Source organism: Lepidochelys olivacea (genome assembly GCF_965140295.1).
Source record: "Lepidochelys olivacea isolate rLepOli2 genome assembly, chromosome: 1".
NCBI classification, from domain to species: domain Eukaryota; kingdom Metazoa; phylum Chordata; order Testudines; family Cheloniidae; genus Lepidochelys; species Lepidochelys olivacea.
In genome coordinates, this window is record NC_140411.1 from 36,923,885 (window position 1) to 36,946,910 (window position 23,026).

General features: G+C 38.7%; 1 protein-coding gene across 7 annotated transcripts in view; it reads left to right on the plus strand.

The window, feature by feature from the left end:
• The window catches only part of GRIA4 (glutamate ionotropic receptor AMPA type subunit 4), a 285,724-nt gene that overhangs the window by 225,950 nt on the left and 36,748 nt on the right, over nt 1–23,026 (plus strand). For all 7 annotated transcript variants that reach the window (XM_084632423.1, XM_084632427.1, XM_084632426.1 and 4 more), the window contains 3 exons: nt 5,155–5,525; nt 8,435–8,633; nt 15,421–15,668. In XM_084632423.1, coding sequence (XP_084488549.1) covers nt 5,155–5,525; nt 8,435–8,633; nt 15,421–15,668 — 818 coding nt within the window. The remainder of the gene's footprint in view (nt 1–5,154; nt 5,526–8,434; nt 8,634–15,420; nt 15,669–23,026) is intronic.

Sequence of the window (23,026 nt, forward strand, 5' to 3'; positions counted from 1 at the left end):
AATGTATTAAGTGATGTGACTGACATCTGTCACATACAATTTGTTCTCCCTCTTATCCTCTACCCAGTGGAGAACTATGCATGCATTGTTGTAATGTTTATTTTTCTAGGGGTTTGTTTTGGTTGGGGGTTTCTTGGACTCCATAAATGCTATCTAGAAATCCCAGTCTACTCTCCTGATCTATCTGAATGACAGTAATAGTCTCGACAATACTCTACAACCCTTGATAACTAGCTTATTCACAGAAGCACCTTGTGGTGATGAATGCCGTTAGCGATTTGCAACAGGTGTTTCTAGATGCACTAGCAGTCAACCCCAATTAAATATTCATTCTCCTGACACAGAATGTTATTCTTTCACTGTGTAAGGAATAAGAAGGTCATTACCCATTTCTGTCAAAGTCTGAGAAGTGATGGGATTCTAGAGTTCATATTTTTATGTGCTTATTTTAAGACAGCACAATATGAGTGGTGGTCAGGGGAATGACTAAATATTATATGTACTCATAGGGATGAAATATAGCACTCCAGCAAGTAAAACTGTCCTTAGCATCAGACCTAATCTTGCCATGATACCTAAAGTCTGAAGGATCCATAACCCATCCATGCTCAATAGTAATGTAGCCTGGACTGAAATATTGTCATAGATGTAGGATTTTCAAGTTTATGTTGTCGCTGTTCAGCAAAACTCCAGTTTCACCAGGCACAAAATAAAGTAGAAACTGGATTTTATGAACAGCCAGTTATATGAAAGAGGTGTTGATGAAGAACAAGTCAACATCCCTTTACATACCGATGCCTTCAATGCATTGGAAAGCACTTTGCAGTGCTTTGAAGGATAAGAAAAACGTGATGCCTACACCATACTGAAATGTATGCACCATACCTACCGTAATTTTGAGAGGTTCAATTTTATTAACTTTTCAATTTTATGAACTCCTCTGTCCCCAATTATTTTGTAAAATAGGGGTTCAAAAATGTTGAGTCATTATTTGTATAGACTCGTGTTCCTTTTAGTAATCACTTAAATCCATAATTGTATCTCTTTACTTTTTCTGGGGAAACTATAAAGTAGGAGGTTTAATATTTTGGTGAACACATCATACTGAAATAACTATAAGAACATCTTCCTTAGATTACCCAGACACCAATCCTCATCAGAATAAGGGTTTATGCATGCCCTAATGTGCAAAACAGTATACTTGTGAAAATCACTCCAGACACTGCCAAGGTTTGTGGACAGACTCTGGCAGCTAAAAATAAATCCAGTTAATTGATATCTAAAAACCCTGCTTCATCACCACTCCACCTAATATCACAGAACTTGAGAGACTTACCAGGAGCCCTGATATACTCCCAGTATCTGTTTGGCTATGGAGAAATCAAGTCTTAGGTGATACTTTTTCAGACCAATAATCAAGTCTACTACTTACAGTGAGAGTTATTAAATATGGCAAGTTATTGTCAGTATACAGAAGACTAGAAGTTTCTCTGAATCTTTCAGATATCTAATTATGAGACTAACCAATTTATTGGAGCATAAGCTTTCATGAGCTACAGCTCACTAGTTGCTCACGAAAGCTTATGGTCAAATAAATGGGTTAGTCTCTAAGGTGCCACAAGTACTCCTTTTCTTTTTGCGAATACAGACTAACATGGCTGCTACTCTGAAACCTAATTATGAGAGTGCTGCATTAGCCATTCATGCTCACAGTAACTGAAACTTCAGACAAAAGAAGATATGGCATGGTGTTCAAATTCAGCAATTAAACTGTTCTTCTGCAAAGAGGGGATTTGTATGTGTGAGAAATGCATCTTAGAGAAAACAAGCAACATTTAGAGTAATCGTGGGCTGTTTCACCAAGTAGACAAAACATAATGATACTGCCAACCCCAGTTTTCTGAAATCATGAGTGAGGCCCAATAAATCATGAGATTAGCTTAAAAATCTTGAGATTGTATATATGTGTGTATATATAAATATATATATAGGGTTCTTTTTCTTTACTTTTTGGCTTTTGAGAAACTTCCTTGCTTTAATGAAAACTGACATTCTCATGTAATCACAGCTCTCCAAGAGCTAGGGCTATAATAAAACCACCAATATTGGGAGATTTGCAATAAAATTGTGAGAGTTGACAATGCTGTTGTAATGTTTACCCAAAATACAGGTATTGCTCTAATGGCTGCCATGCAAGCAAGTGAGATTTTCAAACATATTTCAAAACAAATTGTTGCTATGAAATTGGTTCAGCATTTTCAGTGGCTGAATTCAAGCTGTCTTATTTCACACTCTAATAACTCATATTATCAAAAGTTCTAAAAGGCTCAGATTACAGCTGTATGGTTGCCTCTAAGGGACAACCCATTACATACACATGCTTCAAAAGACTGTTCATGTACATATGTGTGCATGAATGTGTATAGATAAACTAGGTCAAATCCATTGTTGCTTTAATTCCAGTTGAACTCAGTGAAGTTATATTAGGGATGATTTTAGTTTATATTGTTTCAGATTTGCACAATGAAAAAATTACGGCTTGATGTATGATTATTTTCAGTTGGTGCTTAGGTTAAAACTGTACAGTGGGACTTTCAAGTGCAGATATAATCTAAGGATCTGGCAGAATTTCTAGTATAAGTCTCCATTTTCAGAGGTTTATCATTTGGCTACAAAACTTCCTTCTAGCTGGAATGTGTCTCATTCCTGAACTATTTTTAACATATAGATTTTTTTTTTTAATTTTAAGAGTTTTTAGGCATTTCAAATTTTACAGGAGTACAAAAACTTATAGCATTTCAGATTTTCTTTCTGGTTTTGTATCATACAATCAACTTGCTCAGAGGTTAATTCAGCAAAGCATTTAAGCACATGCTTAACTTTCATCATGTGCTTACATCCCATTGAAGTCAATAGGACTTAAGCATGTGCTTAAGTACTTTGCTGAGTTGGCATGGCCTTAATCACGTGCTAAACATTTTAAGTGTATTGCTAAATTGTGGCCTATGAACCGCATTTTTAAGGATGCTTGTCCATAACATGAATTTGCAGCATTTTAGTACTTATACAAGAAAATTAAGACACTAATGTCATGGAGGCTTGGGAGTCAGTCTTGGCTGCCCCTTATGGATGTCTTGGGGATGAGAGAAGGACAACACAGGGACACTATTCATCACATGCACAAGGGAGCCAGGCAGAATGCTGCCACTAACAGTCCCAGGGTATTACTCTGCACCATTGATCTCTGTGAGCGTTTTCCCCTTGATTTCAAAGAGTACAGATTTAAGCCCCTGAGCACAATAGTGGCCCAACTAACACATCCAGTAATGCTCCATATCTTAGACAAAGCATGGCCAGTCAGGTTGGTTGAAATTTGAGGGACCTGCCCTCTCATTATATCACCTGGAGGGAAGTGTGGTGGATGGCAGAGATGGTTCACAGTACCACCACCCAGTTGCCACATCTCTGCTGCCCTGACCCATTCCATGCCTCCGGCTGCAAAAGTCAGAATTTAGCCCTTAGAGCCTAGCTCCTGGGCCAGATGCAGCAATTGCTCACCGTGTTTTTCACAATGTATTAAGTGTTTTAGGCCCATAAAATAAAAAAATCATGTTAGGGAAATATCAAATACACATGCATACAACAGATAATACCCAGTCATCATCTATGGAACCATTACAGTGCATGCTGAGAATGTGTGTTAGCCACACACGTCAGTCTGCTGTTATAAATTTCCTTCATATATATTTTGGATATGTGGCACAATAGAGAATTTTAATAAAACATCCATCAATGTAGTCAGTGTGCTGCATCAGCATGACCTCCCTCCACAAGATCTTTTACTTTTATAAGAGAATTTTATTCCAGGCCTAAATTAACAAATCTAAGCAACCTGGCATAATACAAATAGGCTACATGATAGCAGACAGCATGACAGATACTGTTTTTTCATTCATGAAGGATAACCATGCATAGCGATTTCATCTTTTTTGATAGAGTGTCTATGCAGACCCACTGGCCAAAACATCCAAGTGGGGGCAGGGGAATAATTCAAGGCTGCATCCGTGAACTACAGTCACCCCTGTACAAAGGCAATGCTCGAGCTCCACTCCTGGGGATTGAGGATTTATTCCAAATGAATCCCAGAGAGATTCCCTGTACAAAACTATTCAACTCAGGCTTTGCATAGGGGTCTGGAATTTGACCCTATGGGACTTTTCTATGCTTCCTGTGGGAAGAACTAACTTATCACCAGCTCTATCATACTTGTACTTATTAAGGAGACAAGAGAGAAATTTAGGCCAATATCTTATTTTCTCATAAACCAAGGTATACATTATTTATTTTTATTAAGTATTCGTGTTAGAGACTCGCCTAGAAACCCAGTCAGGATTGGAATTTCCAATATAAACATACTAGATCCACGTATTCATGTGTTCGTCTCAAATTCAGGTTTTCCCCATCAACTGTAAAGGTGGTGGATGGAAGCACCACGCTTTTTCATTTCCATTCCTGACATGCTGCCTTTTAACATGATCTAAGGTAACACCAAAACAAACGTATGAATGCCCTGATCCTACAAAGACGTAGGCACATACTAAACTTTACAGGCTTATATCTTTGCAGCATCTGGGCCTTAATTTGTTTCTTTCCTTCATTTCTATATTTCTCCTACTATTTGGAGTACACAGTGGGATCATTTATTTGCTTCTTTTCCTGCAGGAGGGATCATATCAGACAGAAAATTTGGTTATCTCTGACTATATCTGATGGTTTTGTAGTCAGAACTATTACTCTGCACATTTGGTGGGGATCGCGTGATTATTATAATTTTGTTTTAAGTTTACTTGTTTTTTTACTTACTTTAACAACCTAGGTGATGCCTCAAATGATCTTTTTTAGGATTTTATTCTGCAACCCATCACCATAGTATCTGAGCCTTCCACATTATCTGTATACTAAATTATCTCTATACTTCCTATTCAAATATAAATCTGCATTTTATTTTAATAATTGATTAAATTAATGAAAAGAAAACATAAATAAACCTAACAATTTGCTGGTGTTAAAGCTGTAATTTTGGAAGTAGCTGCTTAGATGATTTTATAAACCAAATTCAATTAATCTATGCATCTATATTTCTTTTTCTTCTAGAAAGCAGAGATTGCTGTTGCACCTCTGACCATCACTTTGGTACGAGAAGAGGTCATTGATTTTTCTAAGCCTTTTATGAGTTTGGGGATATCCATTATGATCAAAAAGCCCCAAAAATCTAAACCAGGAGTGTTTTCCTTCTTGGACCCTTTGGCGTATGAGATCTGGATGTGCATAGTCTTTGCCTACATTGGTGTCAGTGTGGTCCTGTTCCTAGTTAGCAGGTTTAGCCCGTATGAGTGGCACACAGAAGAGCCAGAGGATGGGAAAGAAGGACCGAGTGATCAGCCTCCCAATGAGTTTGGCATATTCAACAGCCTCTGGTTTTCCCTGGGTGCCTTTATGCAACAAGGATGTGATATTTCCCCCAGGTTCGTGTCAAATCTTTTAACTTTTGCATTTTATCTTCAACACTCATGATGCCGAGGTGCATACATTTTTCCTTTTCTTCTTTTACTGGTGCTATGTAGAAGTTCACTGTTTGTGGCGTTTTTCCATTTAGAAACTACAGCAAGAGTATTAGAGAAACTGCTTAGGAATTTTATCACTATTGGTACCTTTCAGACTTCAGTGTAAATAAATCAGGAACAGTTACTTATTTTGTCTGCTGATAACTTGTACACATAGGGGCAATTTCATTGACTTCATTGGAACTGTACAAGTACTAAACCTTGCCCATTGTATCACAGTAGTAACAGCATGCAGGTATGCTATCTGACCTGCATGAATGAATGTCCTAGTTTTGTTTCATATTAAATTGTGCAGTCACTGCTTGCAGAATATCATTGTGTATAAGACAGAAAATGCTTTTAGTGACTATTTCTGATAAATACTATATAATTGCCAAACTTCAAGGGTTGGACCTGAGCATCCAAACTTCCCCAGATCCTGGGGAGAACTGCAGGAACTTTGATTTGAATCACTCACCACCAGCTCATTAAACATTAAGGCCAATTTTTTCCAACGTGGATGCCTAAACTTAGCATTAACAGTGGGATTTTTAAAAGTGTTCAGCGCTGAGTCTAACTCTGCACTAACACTAACTCTGCGGCTCTTGTAGTCTGTGGTAATTACAACTCCCATTGATTTCAGTGAGAACAAAATTAGCCCAATGCTGAGTGAGCATTTTTCAAAATCTCACTCTAGAGGCAAAATCATGGATCCCGGATCACACATTCACTTTGCCATCTAAGAGAAATAGCCAACTTAAAAATGCATCATCTTTTTACCTTTTAAATACCTCTGTTTTGTTTTTAAAATGTTGTATGGATTTGTTGCTCAAAATCATGACCCAGAAACAGCAATCTTGTTATCAGACATTATGAAAACTTAGAAAGTTCTGCTCAATTCAAATATATTCTTCCTATTCAATTTCTTAGCCCTTTCTTGGGCAGACTTCCACCTGTGTAAAATGTCAGCAAAATTGAGTGTTCCCAATGAGGACAACCTAGTGACAAGTACATAGGATTTGAAATCAGGAACTTCCAAGTTCTCACCTTGTCTCTGACACTGAATTCTTGTGCAGTCTTAGGAAAGACACTTAAGATAAAATTTTCAAAAAGTCTCTAAATGACTTAGGATCCTAAGTCCCATTTTCAAAAGTGATATTGGTAATTCAGAAGCCTTTCTCATTGAAAAGTCAATGGGACTTGGATTCTTAAGTGTCTAAATCCCAGATTTAAATATTGCTGTGCTCAGCATTGCAATGCCTCACTGATTTAGAAACATCAACCCCTTTTAAAAAGGAGATTTAGATTCCTAAGTCAGTTAGGTGTTGCCGTGCTGAGCACGGCAATACCTAATTACATTTAAAAATCTGGGCCTTAGTCACTTTTGAAAATAGAAAAGTTCATTGAAATCAGTGGGTGTTAGGCACCTAGGTGCTTTTGAAAATCCCAGGAAGCCATTTAAAATCTGGCCATAAATTACTTATGTGTTTTTTTTTAAATTATCCTTTGGCCTTAGTACTGCAGCCTCTACTCAGATGAGTCTCCTTGAAGTCAAGTTTTGCCAGAGTAAGGGCTGCAGGATAGGCCCATTAACCATGTACTTCAGATTTCTAATTTGTAAAATATTGATAATCCTTCTTCAACCAACCTCATAAAGCTGTGGTGAAGATTAATTAAATAATATTCTCATTAACAGGAGAATATTCACTGTTAATATGAACAGTATTATATACAGTACAATGTGAATATTATTCAACAACCAAACATACTTCTGCTTGTGGCCTATTCAGGAGTCAAAGCCAGGTTTCCAGAAGTGGTAGCACTAATTCGTGCTCCCAGAGCCTTTGTCGTTTCATATTATGAGGTTGTATTTTAAGGCAATGTATATGAAATAAAATGGTATGTATCTCAATTGTGTTTGCTACACTAAATAAGGCTTTGAAGAGTACTGTTTCCTTTCAGAACATATGCTTAGATAACACACAGGGGAGGAAGGATGATACTGTGCATAAGGCAATGTCTCTGAGCTCAATCCTGCTCCCTTTGAATTTCATGGCAAAACTCCCTATGACTTACTTCAATGGCAACAGAAGCAATCTTTTTTCTGCCTGTTTTCTCATCTGTATACTTGGCAAAGTGTTTACATCAGAGAAGTGGTGTAAGACTACATATTCATTAATTTTGCGCAGCATTTTCCTCAGGTGACCGGTGGCACCGAAATGGAAAGTATTATTTATTACTTATTGGTTGCCAATAATCCTGTTGTTATGTACAGCTTCTTAAATAATTATCTGAAACTACGGGTTTCCAGACAGCTGGAGGAATATGTACTGGGGTTGTTTCCCTATAAGTGGCAAATTACATACGAGTGGCAATAACATTCCAATACTACCTGCAGCATATTGTACACTCACGGGAGCGTGGGGACTTTGCGTTTTGTTTTATATTTGAGAAGGAAGAATAGAGTGCGCCTTGCTTTACTGTTTTCACTCTCCGAAAATAGACGACACTTGTTATAAATCCTGTATAGTGCAGTCTAGCAGCAATTTCCTGTATTAAAAAGTATCAAGAGAATAAGCACTAGAGTATTCGCAATGCCATGTACAAATAGCACTGTTTATATACTACATTGTATATTATAGGCCTCGTCATTTATGACAGGCAGGTTATTATGAAATATACAGTGGTATATTAAACTTATAAAATCTCACACCCATTGACCGTTATTTATTAATAAATACCCAGTAATAATGATATCTCTCACTCTCTCTTTTTCTTTCTCTCCTTGGCATAAGAGATAGGAAAATGTGCATTATCTTATTCGTGTTTAGATCCCTCTCAGGTCGCATTGTTGGAGGTGTTTGGTGGTTCTTCACACTCATCATTATTTCGTCATACACTGCTAATCTCGCTGCTTTCTTGACTGTTGAGCGAATGGTCTCGCCCATAGAAAGTGCAGAAGACCTTGCCAAACAAACCGAAATTGCATATGGAACACTGGACTCAGGGTCAACAAAAGAATTCTTCAGAGTAAGTTGGTATGCTTAATAAGGACCATCCTCCCTACAGACAAGTCTACGATGAAATGTTCAGAATGATGTTCCTTTACAAATAATTATGTTGTGGTTTGTAGCTCCTGCAAATTCTGAGGTTACAATTTCTACCTCCAGCGCCACTTGTTAGCATTTGCAGTCCTTTTAATTTGTAGAAAGGTTATTGATCTTGACACATCAGGCAAGGGAACAGCCCTGAGGGATAGTGGAACCAGAGATAATTAGAGCAGCATTACACTACTGATTCATCTCAAGCTACAGTACTGAAATAATATCCAGCATTGAATGAGCTATGATGATTATAAAGAGTCTTGCTGTTTTGCTTCTACCTAGAGGTTTTGCTGGGGACTCTTTTGCTTTTGGGAAGTATATGAAGCCTGGTGACTGGATACAAATTTTACTAATCGCTGACTTACATAGAACGTGGAAAATGTGATGTTTTTGTGGGTTTGGAGCATTACAAAACAGCATAAATGACCAGTTATATGAATTTGTTGTGTGCTATCTCTATTGATTAGTTCATTTTCATTTGTTTTCCTATATCAGTGTGGTAGGGAGGTATTGTTCTCTTCTCCCAGCAGTTTGGAGACAGAAAGCACTGATTTTACCAACAGTACATAAAAACACTGATCACTCCTGCTTAGTTTTCTGTCTCTAGCAGTCGAACGTACAGCCCAGTTGGCTGAACTGGTATGAGTCTTAGTGTTCTCATGTCGTTTTTAGCTAGACGTTGTTAGCCAGTAGCCTCATATGAGATTAATTAACTGCCAGGTGCTGGCTAAAGTTCATAGAGAAAAGATGTTTTCAGTAGAAACAAGGAGTTGGAATGTTGTGGTTTTTCTTTTCGTTAAGTCTTGTTAAAAAGGACACTGACAAATGCCAGGGTGTTCCTCTCCTCCACCCCACCCCCCACCCCAAAAAAAGAGACCATTAGGATTTGCCTTCAGACTGAAATCTCTCAACTAGGTATACATTTTTAACAAAACTTAAATGTGGTTCCAAAATAACTGACAATATCCCTTTAAGGATTTGACATAGAATCTGCTACACATTCCTAACCTGCCTATAGTTAGGTATTTTACCACAGGAGATGCATGGAGAAATTTTAGAAGACTTTGTAAAAATGTTTTAGTATTATTTTGCACCTGTACTGTGTCCATCAGTATGGTGGGTGCCTTACTGAACATACGGCTAGAAAAGACCCTGACTCATAGATTTTACAATCTGGGACTCTAATCTTGCAAACACCTATTCATATGTTTAGCCTTATGTGCAATCCATTGTTCAGTGTGTGTTACATGTCCTCTCTGTACCCACTCATGAGAGAAGGTGGGTCTGTTACAACTTATAGCTCTGGGTCTGGAGGTTGGGGCCAAGATAGTGGCTGTCACATACATGGGGGCTTGTCTGGGTTTTGAACAGCTATGATCCTGTGATGCTCCAGATGAGTTCCCTTTGTCCTGAGGCAATGTGTAACCCTCTGACCACTATGTGTTATGAGGACTCCTTGGTGCCTGGGCTACAAAGTCTGGCTCTTTAACTAACTTCTGAAGAGTCATGGTTCTAGTTTTGCAGATTCCAGGTTCGATCCTTGGTGTAAACCAAAATGATGACCATTGCATATGAGTAGTTCCATTAACTAAGCTAACACAGTAAGGGTAATTAAAATATATAAATGGCTGAGGAATAAGGCAGCTTTATTTAACTTTAGATTCATTATGTGCATTTCTTAATAGTTCCCCATTATTTTTTTAGTATACTTCACATGCCTATCATAAAATCTCACTTCTTGTTGGCAATGCTGCAGAGTGCGTGTATAGGATTTGGGAAAAGAAACAAAGAATGGGACCCTTTTTCTGAAGCTTCCATAACACTTTGACAAACTGCAATTTTGAAATAATGAGGTCAGCTCCTTTGATATAAGGACGAACTACCGATCTCGGCCACAATACTTTTGTCATTTTTTTCTAGTCATGCTATAACGATAACTACTATATTGTGCTTAAACTCTGTATTCTATGTAAATAACAAGAGCCATTTTAAAAAAAGAAATAGCATTTTTGAGTCCACCTGTGGTAAACACCATTCTTTCACTTTAATCTTTGGAAATTAAAAGAATAGCAGCAAGATCAACTGTGTCTCAACATTACCCCCCCCCCCCCGTATTTTAGAACATAAAAGCAAACAAGACAAAAGTAGCCACAAAAACTAAATGTAACTGCACATATAAATGTGAAGCTTTAACGAGCGCTAGGCTAGCTGGAGCACTTTGTTTAAATCATGTATCTGAAGGCTTATCTTCAAAAGGGTTCTGATCTAGGCAATGTTGCCATGTCTATTGCAAAAAATACTTAACAAGAAATATAGGAGAAACAATAAAGTATTTCCAAAGGGATGCAAACATCTTCACCTAATTCTTTTACAGTACAGACATTAAGATCCCGCCTTGATAAACATTAAAGGAAAACTGCACCTGATTCGCTCAGTCCAGCATTCTAAAAGGTTAGAAGACAAAGAGCACTTCTCATCGTTTTGGGGCTTCATGCTGTTGGTTACCATTTTATTACTAATTACCATCTCAATGAAAAATGATCACTCATGACCCTGACTGTATGGGGTCCAAATGTCAGAAAATCTAAACTAATTTGCAGTCTGCTTTAGTTCTGATTGATCAGCAAGAGAAAAAAATGTTCTTTTTAAAAGTCAACTTAAAAGAAAAACAGTTCCTTTCTCACTGTTATTAAAGCTAGCTGGAAGTAGTGAAAGCTGAACATTGAGAGCAGTTTACTCAAAGGCAGAGAATTAAATTTCAATTGTTTTGCAGAAAAAAGAAGTCCTATATGAAAGGTAAAAAGAAAAGGAGTACTTGTGGCACCTTAGAGACTAACCAATTTATTAGAGCATAAGCTTTCGTGAGCTACAGCTCACTTCCTCAGATGCATATCGTGGAAACTGCAGCAGACTTTATATATACACAGAGAATATGAAACAATACCTCCTCCCACCCCACTGTCCTGCTGGTAATAGCTTATCTAAAGTGATCATCAGGTGGGCCATTTCCAGCACAAATCCAGGTTTTCTCACCCTCCACCCCCCCACACAAATTCACTCTCCTGCTGGTGATAGGCCATCCAAAGTGACAACTCTTTACACAATGTGCATGACAATCAAGTTGGGCTATTTCCTGCACAAATCCAGGTTTTCTCACATCCCCCCCACCCCCATACACACACAAACTCACTCTCCTGCTGGTAATAGCTGATCCAAACTGACCACTCTTCAAGTTTAAATCCAAGTTAAACCAGAACATCTGGGGGGGGGGTAGGAAAAAACAAGAGGAAACAGGCTACCTTGCATAATGACTTAGCCACTCCCAGTCTCTATTTAAGCCTAAATTAATAGTATCCAATTTGCAAATGAATTCCAATTCAGCAGTTTCTCGCTGGAGTCTGGATTTTAAGTTTTTTTGTTTTAAGATAGCGACCTTCATGTCTGTGATTGCGTGACCAGAGAGATTGAAGTGTTCTCCGACTGGTTTATGAATGTTATAATTCTTGACATCTGATTTGTGTCCATTTATTCTTTTACGTAGAGACTGTCCAGTTTGACCAATGTACATGTCAAACCTACCCCCCCCCCCAGATGTTCTGGTTTAACTTGGATTTAAACTTGAAGAGTGGTCAGTTTGGATCAGCTATTACCAGCAGGAGAGTGAGTTTGTGTGTGTATGGGGGTGGGGGGGATGTGAGAAAACCTGGATTTGTGCAGGAAATAGCCCAACTTGATTGTCATGCACATTGTGTAAAGAGTTGTCACTTTGGATGGGCTATCACCAGCAGGAGAGTGAATTTGTGTGGGGGGGTGGAGGGTGAGAAAACCTGGATTTGTGCTGGAAATGGCCCACCTGATGATCACTTTAGATAAGCTATTACCAGCAGGACAGTGGGGTGGGAGGAGGTATTGTTTCATATTCTCTGTGTATATATAAAGTCTGCTGCAGTTTCCACGATATGCATCTGAGGAAGTGAGCTGTAGCTCACGAAAGCTTATGCTCTAATAAATTGGTTAGTCTCTAAGGTGCCACAAGTACTCCTTTTCTTTTTGCGAATACAGACTAACACGGCTGTTACTCTGAAACCTGTCATATATGAAAGGTAGCATTGTCTAGTAGACTAAGTATGAGAATTCAAACCTCTCACTATTTCCTTATATTATAGTGTGGAAAATCTATTGGTTTTCTGTCTGGTTTTCATTCTAGTTTAGCTTATATATTGAATGTTAATGCTGACAGAATTATTCAGCTAAAAGGTGGAGGCTTGACAGTGTTTCTATATAGATGAGGACTTGTTAGAACTTCAGTGCTTTCTGTTTGCCTGGTGGGAGAAGGAAACTGAATTATGAAAAAGGTTTTTTTTAAAAGACCTTCTTTAGGAAATGTAGGCCATGATTTGCTAAGACAGAAGAGTGAAAATTTTACCTTAATTTATTATGTTTTAGTTTTAAGAGAGAAACCAGCACACTATATTTTCACCTTATCAAGAATCTCGCACTAAAAACTTCAGGAATGATTGGGAAGTAGAGACAGATAAGGACACGTCAGCATTCTTGATATGGCGCCAGATTCAGCACTGCAGTACTCCAGTTTTATGCCAGTCTAAGTGAAATGAGTGCAGTTATCCTAATGTAAAATAGGAATAATACAGTGGTGAATCAGGCCCAGATCCTGCTCCCAGTTACACAGATGTAAATGCAGAGTAACTCAATAGTTATCATGGCTTATGGACACTATGGAAGTAGTATGAATTGATACCAGAGTAACAGCGGCCGGAGCTGGTTCCATGGACATGATGAGCTGTGTAGGTATTTTTGATGATTGGAATTTTTTAGCTGTCAATATTTTTTCCATAACATGATAAACAGAGTGTGTGCACCAGCTGAAAAAAATGAAGAGATTTTGTTAAGCTCCTACACAAGGCATATTCATGAGACACTTGTGGTAAAATGCTGTTCACTAGCAAACACTGATAAATGTTCCAACCACAAAGATGTTTCCTTTCACCATTCTCCTATGTGGGTGAGACATTGTTTTCTGGCCATATTACTAATACAATTATTCAGTAATTGGTACAGATAAATACTTCAGGGAGTTTTTCTTTATCTTCTACAGAGGTCCCATACTAACCCTTTGAAGGTAAATAGATTTAAGTGAATACTTAATTCTTTAATTCAAGATTGTCTTGTAAAATCTCCCCAGTTCCACCCATTCTGCCGGTCATGGAACAAGGTGCTGACAAACCTCAACTCCCACTGAAGTCAGTGGGACTTTAGGCTGATTCAGCATCTGTCCCTATTCAGAAAAGCACTTAAGCACATTCTTAAGTCCCACTGACATAAGGTGAAGCACACGCTTAAGTGCTTTGTTGAATATGGATGCACATAAGCATTTTGCTACTTTGGGGCAAGCAGGCACTCAGCACCTCCCAGGAGTGCTCAGTACTTTGCAGGACTAAGCCCAAAACCTAATTCTGCTTCAATGGGAACTCCTATTGACTTGTACAAGAGCTGAATGGAGCCCCCTAGAAAATTCTACTTTCACTAAAAGGAGCCTTGTCCTCCCATGCCAAAGAGGAAGGGAGAGATGCCATTTGATGTATCGCTGCCAGCATTTTAAAAGTTGTGCATTATCTAGGTTTGAATATATGTATCCATATTGTTGGGGGGAGTATGGGAGTAAAGGTAGGTGGCTTTTAATTGTACATGTTAAATATGAATAGCAAATACGCAAAGCCTTATTCCTGACAATAGAATTTTTCTTTTCTTTCTTTCTTTCCTTCTTTCTTTCTTAATAAAGTTTTAGATAATTACAATAACAAAAAAAAATACCATCTTTTCCCACCTAATAGGCATTATCATTTGTAATTGTGCTAAGCATGCACCAGGGAGACAGATTTCCAAGTAATCTACAACAAGCTGTAAATTTATCATACATTTCTGGTTGAGGTCTGAAGCACTGGTACAATCCTGAGATGACAGGAGGAAGGGCATGGTAGGCGAAGGGTCATGGATATTGGAATTCTCTCTCCCATAACACAAACGAAAGACCAAGATGCCATGTCTTTGAGATCAAAGCTCAATACACCATTTTGGTTCCTTTTTAATAGTGTGTGTGTGCGTGTGTGTGTGCACATCTGAGATTTGTTTATGTTTGTTTTTAGTGTGGGGTGTATTTCGAACTAACTACTCAGCCTTTACTCAAGCAAAACTTACTAAAGGCAATAGGAGTTTTGACTGAGTAAAAAGTGAGCATTAAAACTGAGTAAGGACTTCAAGATTTGGCCCAGTATTTGTGGGAGGCCTGTTTTCTTTTTCTCTTTCTCCTGCTCTGTGGTTTTTAAGGGATATATTGCCCATTTGTAAGTTTTGGCTTGAATTTTCAGTCACCCTAAAATCCTTTTACTCTGCTCTGGAAGCGAAAACTGCCTTTGTGTAGCTGAGACTTCAGGCCGATGCTTGCAATTATTTTATTAAGGCTCCCAGAGGCTACAGGGTGCCTAAGATTAACGTTTGTTGTTATTATATTATTGTTATTTACTGTGTTTGGTTTTTTTAAATAACCAAAGCGTGCAAGGAAATCTCTTGCCCAGGTAAAATTGTCCAAAACCTGCTGGCATGAGGGACCAGCTTTGATCAATTGTACATTGAGTTGTGATGCATTCGATGCTTCAACGTCTAAGGTGTACCTAATTTCCCTTATTTTTCTCCAGAGATCAAAAATAGCCGTGTATGAAAAGATGTGGACCTACATGAAATCGGCAGAGCCATCAGTGTTCACTAGGACTACAGCGGAGGGAGTAGCCCGTGTTCGCAAATCCAAGGGCAAGTTTGCCTTCCTCCTGGAGTCCACCATGAACGAATACATTGAACAGCGAAAGCCGTGTGACACCATGAAAGTGGGAGGAAATCTGGATTCGAAAGGCTATGGAGTAGCCACACCCAAGGGTTCTCCATTAAGGTGGGTGGAATAGTATAACAATATAACATGTGTTGTTATAGTATTCCACCTTCCCTGATGTCCCTGATATAGTTCTTTTTGTGTTGTGTGTGAACATGGTATGTTATGTTTTCTTTTACTCCATTTCATATTTTTGATCAACAAGGAGGTAACAGTTTCTGATAGTGATGTAGATTTAATAGCTATTGTTGACATATCTTTCAAGGCCATATAAAAACCAAACTGGTTGAACACTAGCTACTTCGTCAACCTAAACAAATGTTAAGAGCAGCTGTTCTATCTCACCAGCTTCTTTCACCAAATTCAGCCCTATCTTGCATGATATCAGTAATATTCCTACATTTTATGCTTTGGTTATTGACTCTGGCTTCTATTTTCTAGATAAGAAGCTGCTTGTAGCATCTTATTTCAAATGTCAACATTTAGGAGATAATCAGTGCCAGTGTTTAATTTATTAAAACACCTTCTTATCTAGGAAAAAAAAGTTAAAGTTTGTGTTTCTAGCATTATGCATTTCAGGAGTGCCTTCAGACTCACTACTGTACACATTTACATGAGCACTCTGAAATTAGAAGATAAAATTATTCTGAAATGACTTTAAATGGAATCAGGCTTATTCGATCAAAGAGGAGAATTTCTGGCTTACAGGCAAAGCATATTTGTTTTTTATTTAAATCTTTAAGGTAATAAAATTGGAGGTGTTAGATGTGTGATAAAATTGGAAGCATTTTAACACACATCTGATACCTCCAATTTTATTATCCTAAAGATTTAAATAAAATAAATTTTACCTGCATGATCACCATGCTGGGTTACTTGCAAGAGGCTCTGATGAGGCAGATGCCTGGAGGAAATTAGGTGGGTTGAAAGTGAGAGTTGCAAGAGACAAAATAAGGAAAAGTGTGTGCAATCAATAATACTAGTTAGGAGGAAATAGAGAAGAGAGCACCTGTCCATATGCATAATTTCCATGTCTACAAAGAAAAACCTCATAACTGGTGTAAAGATAATGGGCCTGATTCTGAACTCTCTAGTTTTACACCATTTTAACACCATTGACTTCAGTGGGGTAATTCTTGGGTTACACTTGTATAAGTGGGAGGAGAATTTGGCTCATTTTATCCACATCAAAAGGAAAACATCAATGTAATGTGAATTAGAGCATGCTCAAGGAAAAGTCAGGCCAGTTATTTTGGTGCCCAGATATGAATTTTGGTCCCTGACTGTAGATACCATTGAGATTTGAAAGTTTGGGCCTTTGCAACCAATGGAGTGGTAACAGAAGATAGGCTAGAAGAAGATAGAGAGAAATGAAAAAAGAAAAATGTTAATAATAAAGAAGGAGATGGTGGAATGTCATGAGGTAGGAGGTTATTAAAGTTAAAAGGCAATAGAATTGGGAAAAGCAAATTCATTATGTCCGTGTATTTTTGGGATTCGTAAGCCAGAGATATTTATGATGTGTTAATATCTCTTTCTCACTGTTTCAGGCAAACTACAGCTACAACTGCTAGGCAGCACTGCAATTATGACTAGAGCTTGCATCTCAAATAGTAGAGAAATACCCACTGATGATGTACCCTTACTTTACTATGCCAAAGTCTAAGCAAAACCACTCATATGCATGTTAGCTGCTGTCAAGTCTATTTTAGCAATCTTAGGATTGTTTCCTATGCACATGTTTTATAGGGCTTTTTATTCAATTTCACTGTCTTCTTCACAGTGTCTACCACCAATGGCAAGAAACAATCAGCTGTAATAACCATTAGCCAGTGGAGATTTTTTTCAGTTTGGCAGATTGGACAAAAGCGACTAGGAGGAAGGGGGACCAAGCATGAAGCAATTATGTATAAGGTTGGGGTAAGGGAGTCTGGGAATATAGCGCAATAACAGATGGAACAGAGGAGGCTGCTCAAGTACATGTATAAAATGCTTGCAAAGATCCAGGGTGACATCCTCTCTCCACTGACATCAATGGCAAAGCTTCCATTGTCTTCAGTGGGGCCAGGATTTCACCGGAATGGGTAACACTGTAACAGCATCCCTATGATAGGGGATGAGATCAACTAAATTTGTTTTTTGAATTCCACTTTAGTGCACTATAAAAATAATTCCTACTCAACATAAAAATCAGACCAAACCTTCTTTCAGACTGCCTCATTTGGCTGTCTTAACATCCATGCTTTTCCTGAGCCTTTCTTTCACATGTGCTGAGCTGCTTATGCTCCCGCTGAAGCAATTTCACTCCATCTCATCCCTCCTCAGCCCAAGTGATGAAACCTCAAGTAACAGATCAGTGCTCCTAACCTATTGAAAAACATTAAGAAACCCAAATATTGTTCTGAAAAGATATACGTGAATAACCAATAATACCTCACATTCATAACACATCCATCTATATAATATATACAAACACTAGAGATGAAGGAAGAGTATTATTTCAAAGGTAATTTTGTGTTAACCATGTTCATGATCCTCCTATGTTTATTTGCTATGAGTATTCCAGTACTCAAGCATTAATTCACATAAATTTTCAGAACAAGTACATTTTTAGCCACCTGCTTAAATATTTTCTATGCCATATTTTGAAATGAAATATTTGCAATGTGAAGTCTTGGGCCCGGTTCTCCTTTCCTTTACACTGCTGTAAATCGGGAGTTAGTTCATGAAAATGCAATAACAATTGTGTAAAGCTGTTGTAAGTGTGAGGAGAATCAGGCCATCTATCTCCACAAGTGAAGTATAGAAAGAAACAGGGAAAAGCTATCTTTCCCTGTTACATAGTCAGTGTGCGGTATAACACCAGCAATTTATGGGTCTCCCTGCTCTCACATTAATGGAATCAGATATTCATTACATACAGAAATACTATGCATATTCATCACCCCACTTCTGATGATGAAATCCTCCTGTCAGAGACCTCTGTGGACTGATCGCTCATTTTGCATGTGATCAGGACAGTGGATTTCAGTTCAATCCCTTCCCTTTGTCTATGGGAGCAGGTTTCAGACTCCAGTAGGGCTCAACCAGTAACTAGTGGCAAATTTTAATTGATTCAAGGGACATATGATACATGAATATCACTGAAGTGAAAAAAAATGGGAACTGTTTGATGGGAATTTGTTTTGTGCCAACCAGGCAGTACCGTGCTATCATGTGTCTCTCCTTCCCTTCTTTTCATGGATATCCATTTATTTAAAAAGAAAAGGAGTACTTGTGGCACCTTAGAGACTCTCAGATAAATTGGTTAGTCTCTAAGGTGCCACAAGTACTCCTTTTCTTTTTGTGAATACAGACTAACACGGCTGTTACTCTGAAATCTGTCATTTATTTAAAGTGTCATTAAAGTTTGTCACCTTTGGAAGAGAATTTGGAACTAAGGACAGAGGCGGCCATCAAAAAGTCAACCTTTGCTAACAGGTACTGCCCAGTTACTACGGTTATTTCTCATTCCCAGCATGCTGGGGATTTTCAGTATGTCAAATACTACTGTCGGTACTCAGCAAATGATGACTTTTTAATGGCAGCCAGTGTTGCTTTTCTCTCATAAGTGGCAAGTTCAAAAATGGTTGATAGAGTGCTGTCCCCATCTAGTTCCTCAGTGAGGTCTGCATTTGTGAGGTGTGGTGGCAGAACAGTCTTTTCGCCAGACTTCATGTCCTCCATGAGAGCCACTGCAGCCAGTGCAAATCTGTTGTGCTGGCTGCTTTACCCTATGTTTCTGGAGCTGTGCTATTGAAGAAGCAAAACGTCTCCATTTCTGATTACACAGATTGTAATTTCTGTTGCTTATCTCAGCTATGCCTCCTGAATCTAATGGGAAGGTTTCACCCTTAACCATTAAAAAACCTCTTATGAATTTTACAATATGTTTTTATATTCAACAACAAAACAGGAACTGTGCGCTGCTCAAATGTTAGGCCTTGCCTGTGTACTCCTTCCCGTATTCGCACCACAGACAAACCCTAGAAAAGCAGTGACTCTAATACAGTTTTTCACCCCATAAAGAAACATTTGCGGGGCTAAAAGCATTCTGAACTGTCTTGTCGATGTCTCGTGTTTTTTCTTTGGTTGGACACAATTTTGTCCAGTACCACAATAGTACAGGGCATTTACCATGAAGTTGAAAGGATTTTCACTTAGGAGGAGGCAAGTTGGTAGTTTGGATTGGGGAAGGATCTGCACTGGACAGAACTCATGTGTGCAATCGCATGAGCTTTGTAGCATACTGCTCTCACCTGTGTGACTTAGCCTGATCTTCTGAGTGACGTTTGTTTCCATTCGTAGTTGCCCCAATAAAAGGCCATCCTTTCATGCTGAATTTCCTTGTAGCACTAGGCGTGCACAATGGGGGCAAGCAGGGACACAGGCCCCCCTAATCAGTGGGGGCACATTACTCCTCCTAGACCAGGGCAGGAAAGCGAGCTCCTCCAGCCTGGGCTGGGGTGGAAGATGACAGTTCTTCTGTCCCTAGGGCCGTAGGGGGAGATCCAGCTCTTCTGGCTGACAGGGCAGAGTGAGCTCCCCCGGCCCTGGAGCCATGGTGGAAAGAACCAGCTCTTCCAGCCTCTGGGACTATTAATATAGGAACAAAACCCTTTTTAGTAAATAGCAGAGACTTAGAAGTCATGAGAATGTGTCTTCTCAACTCCAGAACCTATACCCTCATTCTGCAAATGGGATGGAGTGATACTAGACAAAAATGTGTAAGGTACATAACTCACCATGTAGACACTCAGAGGCTGATTCTGACACCCTTGCTCATGTTGTACAGTAGCTTACTCCAATATTAGCCCTACCGAAGTTAATGGGACCATTTATAGAGCAATATGCTACTCAACATTAGTAAATGTGGCAGAATCTGGGCCTTTAAGATACTATAGTGATGAGTGCTACAGAAATAGCAATAAATAAATCTATCACCTAGAAATGTATTTTTAACTGAACATTTTAATTTCCTTTGGCATTTAAAAACCACTTCTAACTACAGCCATTGTGCTAAAAAGTGGGTTCACCTGTGACCCCAGCAGCATGGAATTCCAATGAAAGAGACTGAAATACCAGTCTCTATTCAGCTTTAATATGGGCTTAAGATCACAGTAATTTCATTGTTCAATTTCGTTTGCACAACAGCCTTGTTCTTCCAAAATTAAGTGATGATTAAAGAAGGAAACGCTATGCTGTTCTGCTATGTGACACCTTGTAGCCCAAGTGTTTGGAGATTTCTGAAGCTGGCTATGATCTTTTTAAGCCTGCAAGGGCAGGAGATGGGAAAAAGCTGGTTAGTTAATTATTATTGTGGGATTGTTCATACAAGTTCATGACAGGCTGTGTCAATACCAAAACAGGATTTGCTCCAGGCTCATTTTTATCGTACAATATTCCAACAAGGAATGAAAGCTTTATGAAATAAACAAACGGTGTGTCCATTTTTGAGTTATTTGAAATTAAACAAAATGGAAGCTTCATCAGCTTCATATTTTCTTTTGTCTTCATTTAACCCGGAAATTGACCAAATTACATTTGTCAAGGTGTTAGTCTAGATAACAGTCATGAAAGCTAAAGAAGCCTAGATTGCAAAAGTAATCAGAGAGCCTCATTAAAACTACCAGTACAAACCAGAATCTCTCAGAAACTACCACCATTTATGTATACACGTCTATAGTAACTTTTATTCAAGGATCCCAAGGTGCTCTGCAAACATTAATCTTCAGAACATTCCTCTGAAGTATGTAAGTATAATCGTTGTTCCCCATTCATAGAAGCATTAAGAAAATATCCTGCTTGGTTGTAGTAGACTTTGCCTGTCCTCTACTCTTGCTCTTCGCCAGGTACTTGTACACCAGCACAACAGAAGGTGGGTTGTAGCCTGTTATATCTTAACAATGCTGCCAATTATGTTTCTCTCTTTTCCTTTCATTATACTTCCTGGTTGTTCAGGTGTCAATACCTGGGAAATTACCAGGCAGCCTTGCAGCCTGCTATTGTTGAAGCTCGTGGAAAAATTTCCATTGACTTCAATGAGAGCAGGATGTGGCCCTAAGAGATGTGTCCCACTAAGATAATAATGTTCAAATAAATGGCAGGTGGACTAAAGAAAGGTAGCAGACTGCCAAAAATACATTCAGCAGCTTGTAACAATAACTCTCCAGTAAACCATGACATTTGAGAAGCAAATAGAGAGACTAAAAAACATTTTAATAATCATCTATTTGGTGGGGAAACTGCCAACTTCCAGTTTGCATTAAGTGCTAGGTGGACCCTGCAAGAGTCACAGATTGGCCTGCATACCTGTTACATAGGTTTGCACTATGGATCTGTTAAGACATTCACCCTCAAAAGTAGTATGAACTTTTTCTTTCCTTTCCTCCTGAGTCCCGTTTTAAACCAAGAACAATGTGTGAGATCAGCATACAGTATCATACTGGGTGATAGGGTAGGAGTCAATAAGCCAGCACCTAAAATGGGAGGAGGTAGAAGGACCATCTAGTAGATGGATCCTGAGTTAGATATCTAAATCAGCCACAATCTTCCTGTCTTGTCATGTAAGCTACTCTGTGTCTCAGGTCCCTTCATAAAAATTGGAATGATATTTCTCTACCACATAGGTGTGTCATGAGGATAAATGCTTGTGAGATGCTCAGAAAGTAGGTAACAGAGACCACATGAGTACCTAGGTAGACACAATGAGTTCAAAAGATTGTGGGATGGAATGATGACATGCTACAGGACAACCATTATTCATTTGAACAGGTTCATATGGTGTCTGACAGGAATGAGGCTCAAAACCCCTTACCATTTCCTCGGCTGATGAATCTTTATGGTCCTTACTCGAGTTTTATTCATGTCCTGCTCAGCCATATTCCATCCCACTGACGTCACTGAGCAGGGACAGAGTCAAACCTGAATAAGGCCCTCCATCTTTGGGTGTTATTTAGCCAGGTCTTTTAACAAGTTACCAAAAGTTGAACAATCGAATATGACCTTCTATCAGGTCAGGCTCATTCTTGGCAACTTCTCTCAGGACTCTGTCAGTTTTCCATCCTCAGGGAATACTGAATACAGTTTATGCACCATCCTCTGAAAATGTATACACCACCTTAGAGTACAGAGCAATTGGCAGAGAGTCTAATATGGCCTGAGAGAATGGAGTTCTATCTTTGAGTCTTAGCTGATATAAGTTCACCTTCTATTGTTCAGCTTCCATTATTTCTCTTAGAAGGATTGAAGTGGGTAAACCACCACCAGGACCAAAGTAAGAGAGAGGTTTTCTTTCAACACATAGTGAGTACAGTGTATTTGAAGGAAAATCCTGCTGCTTTGTATATTCTTTCATCAGCACTAGGGACAAGCAAGGC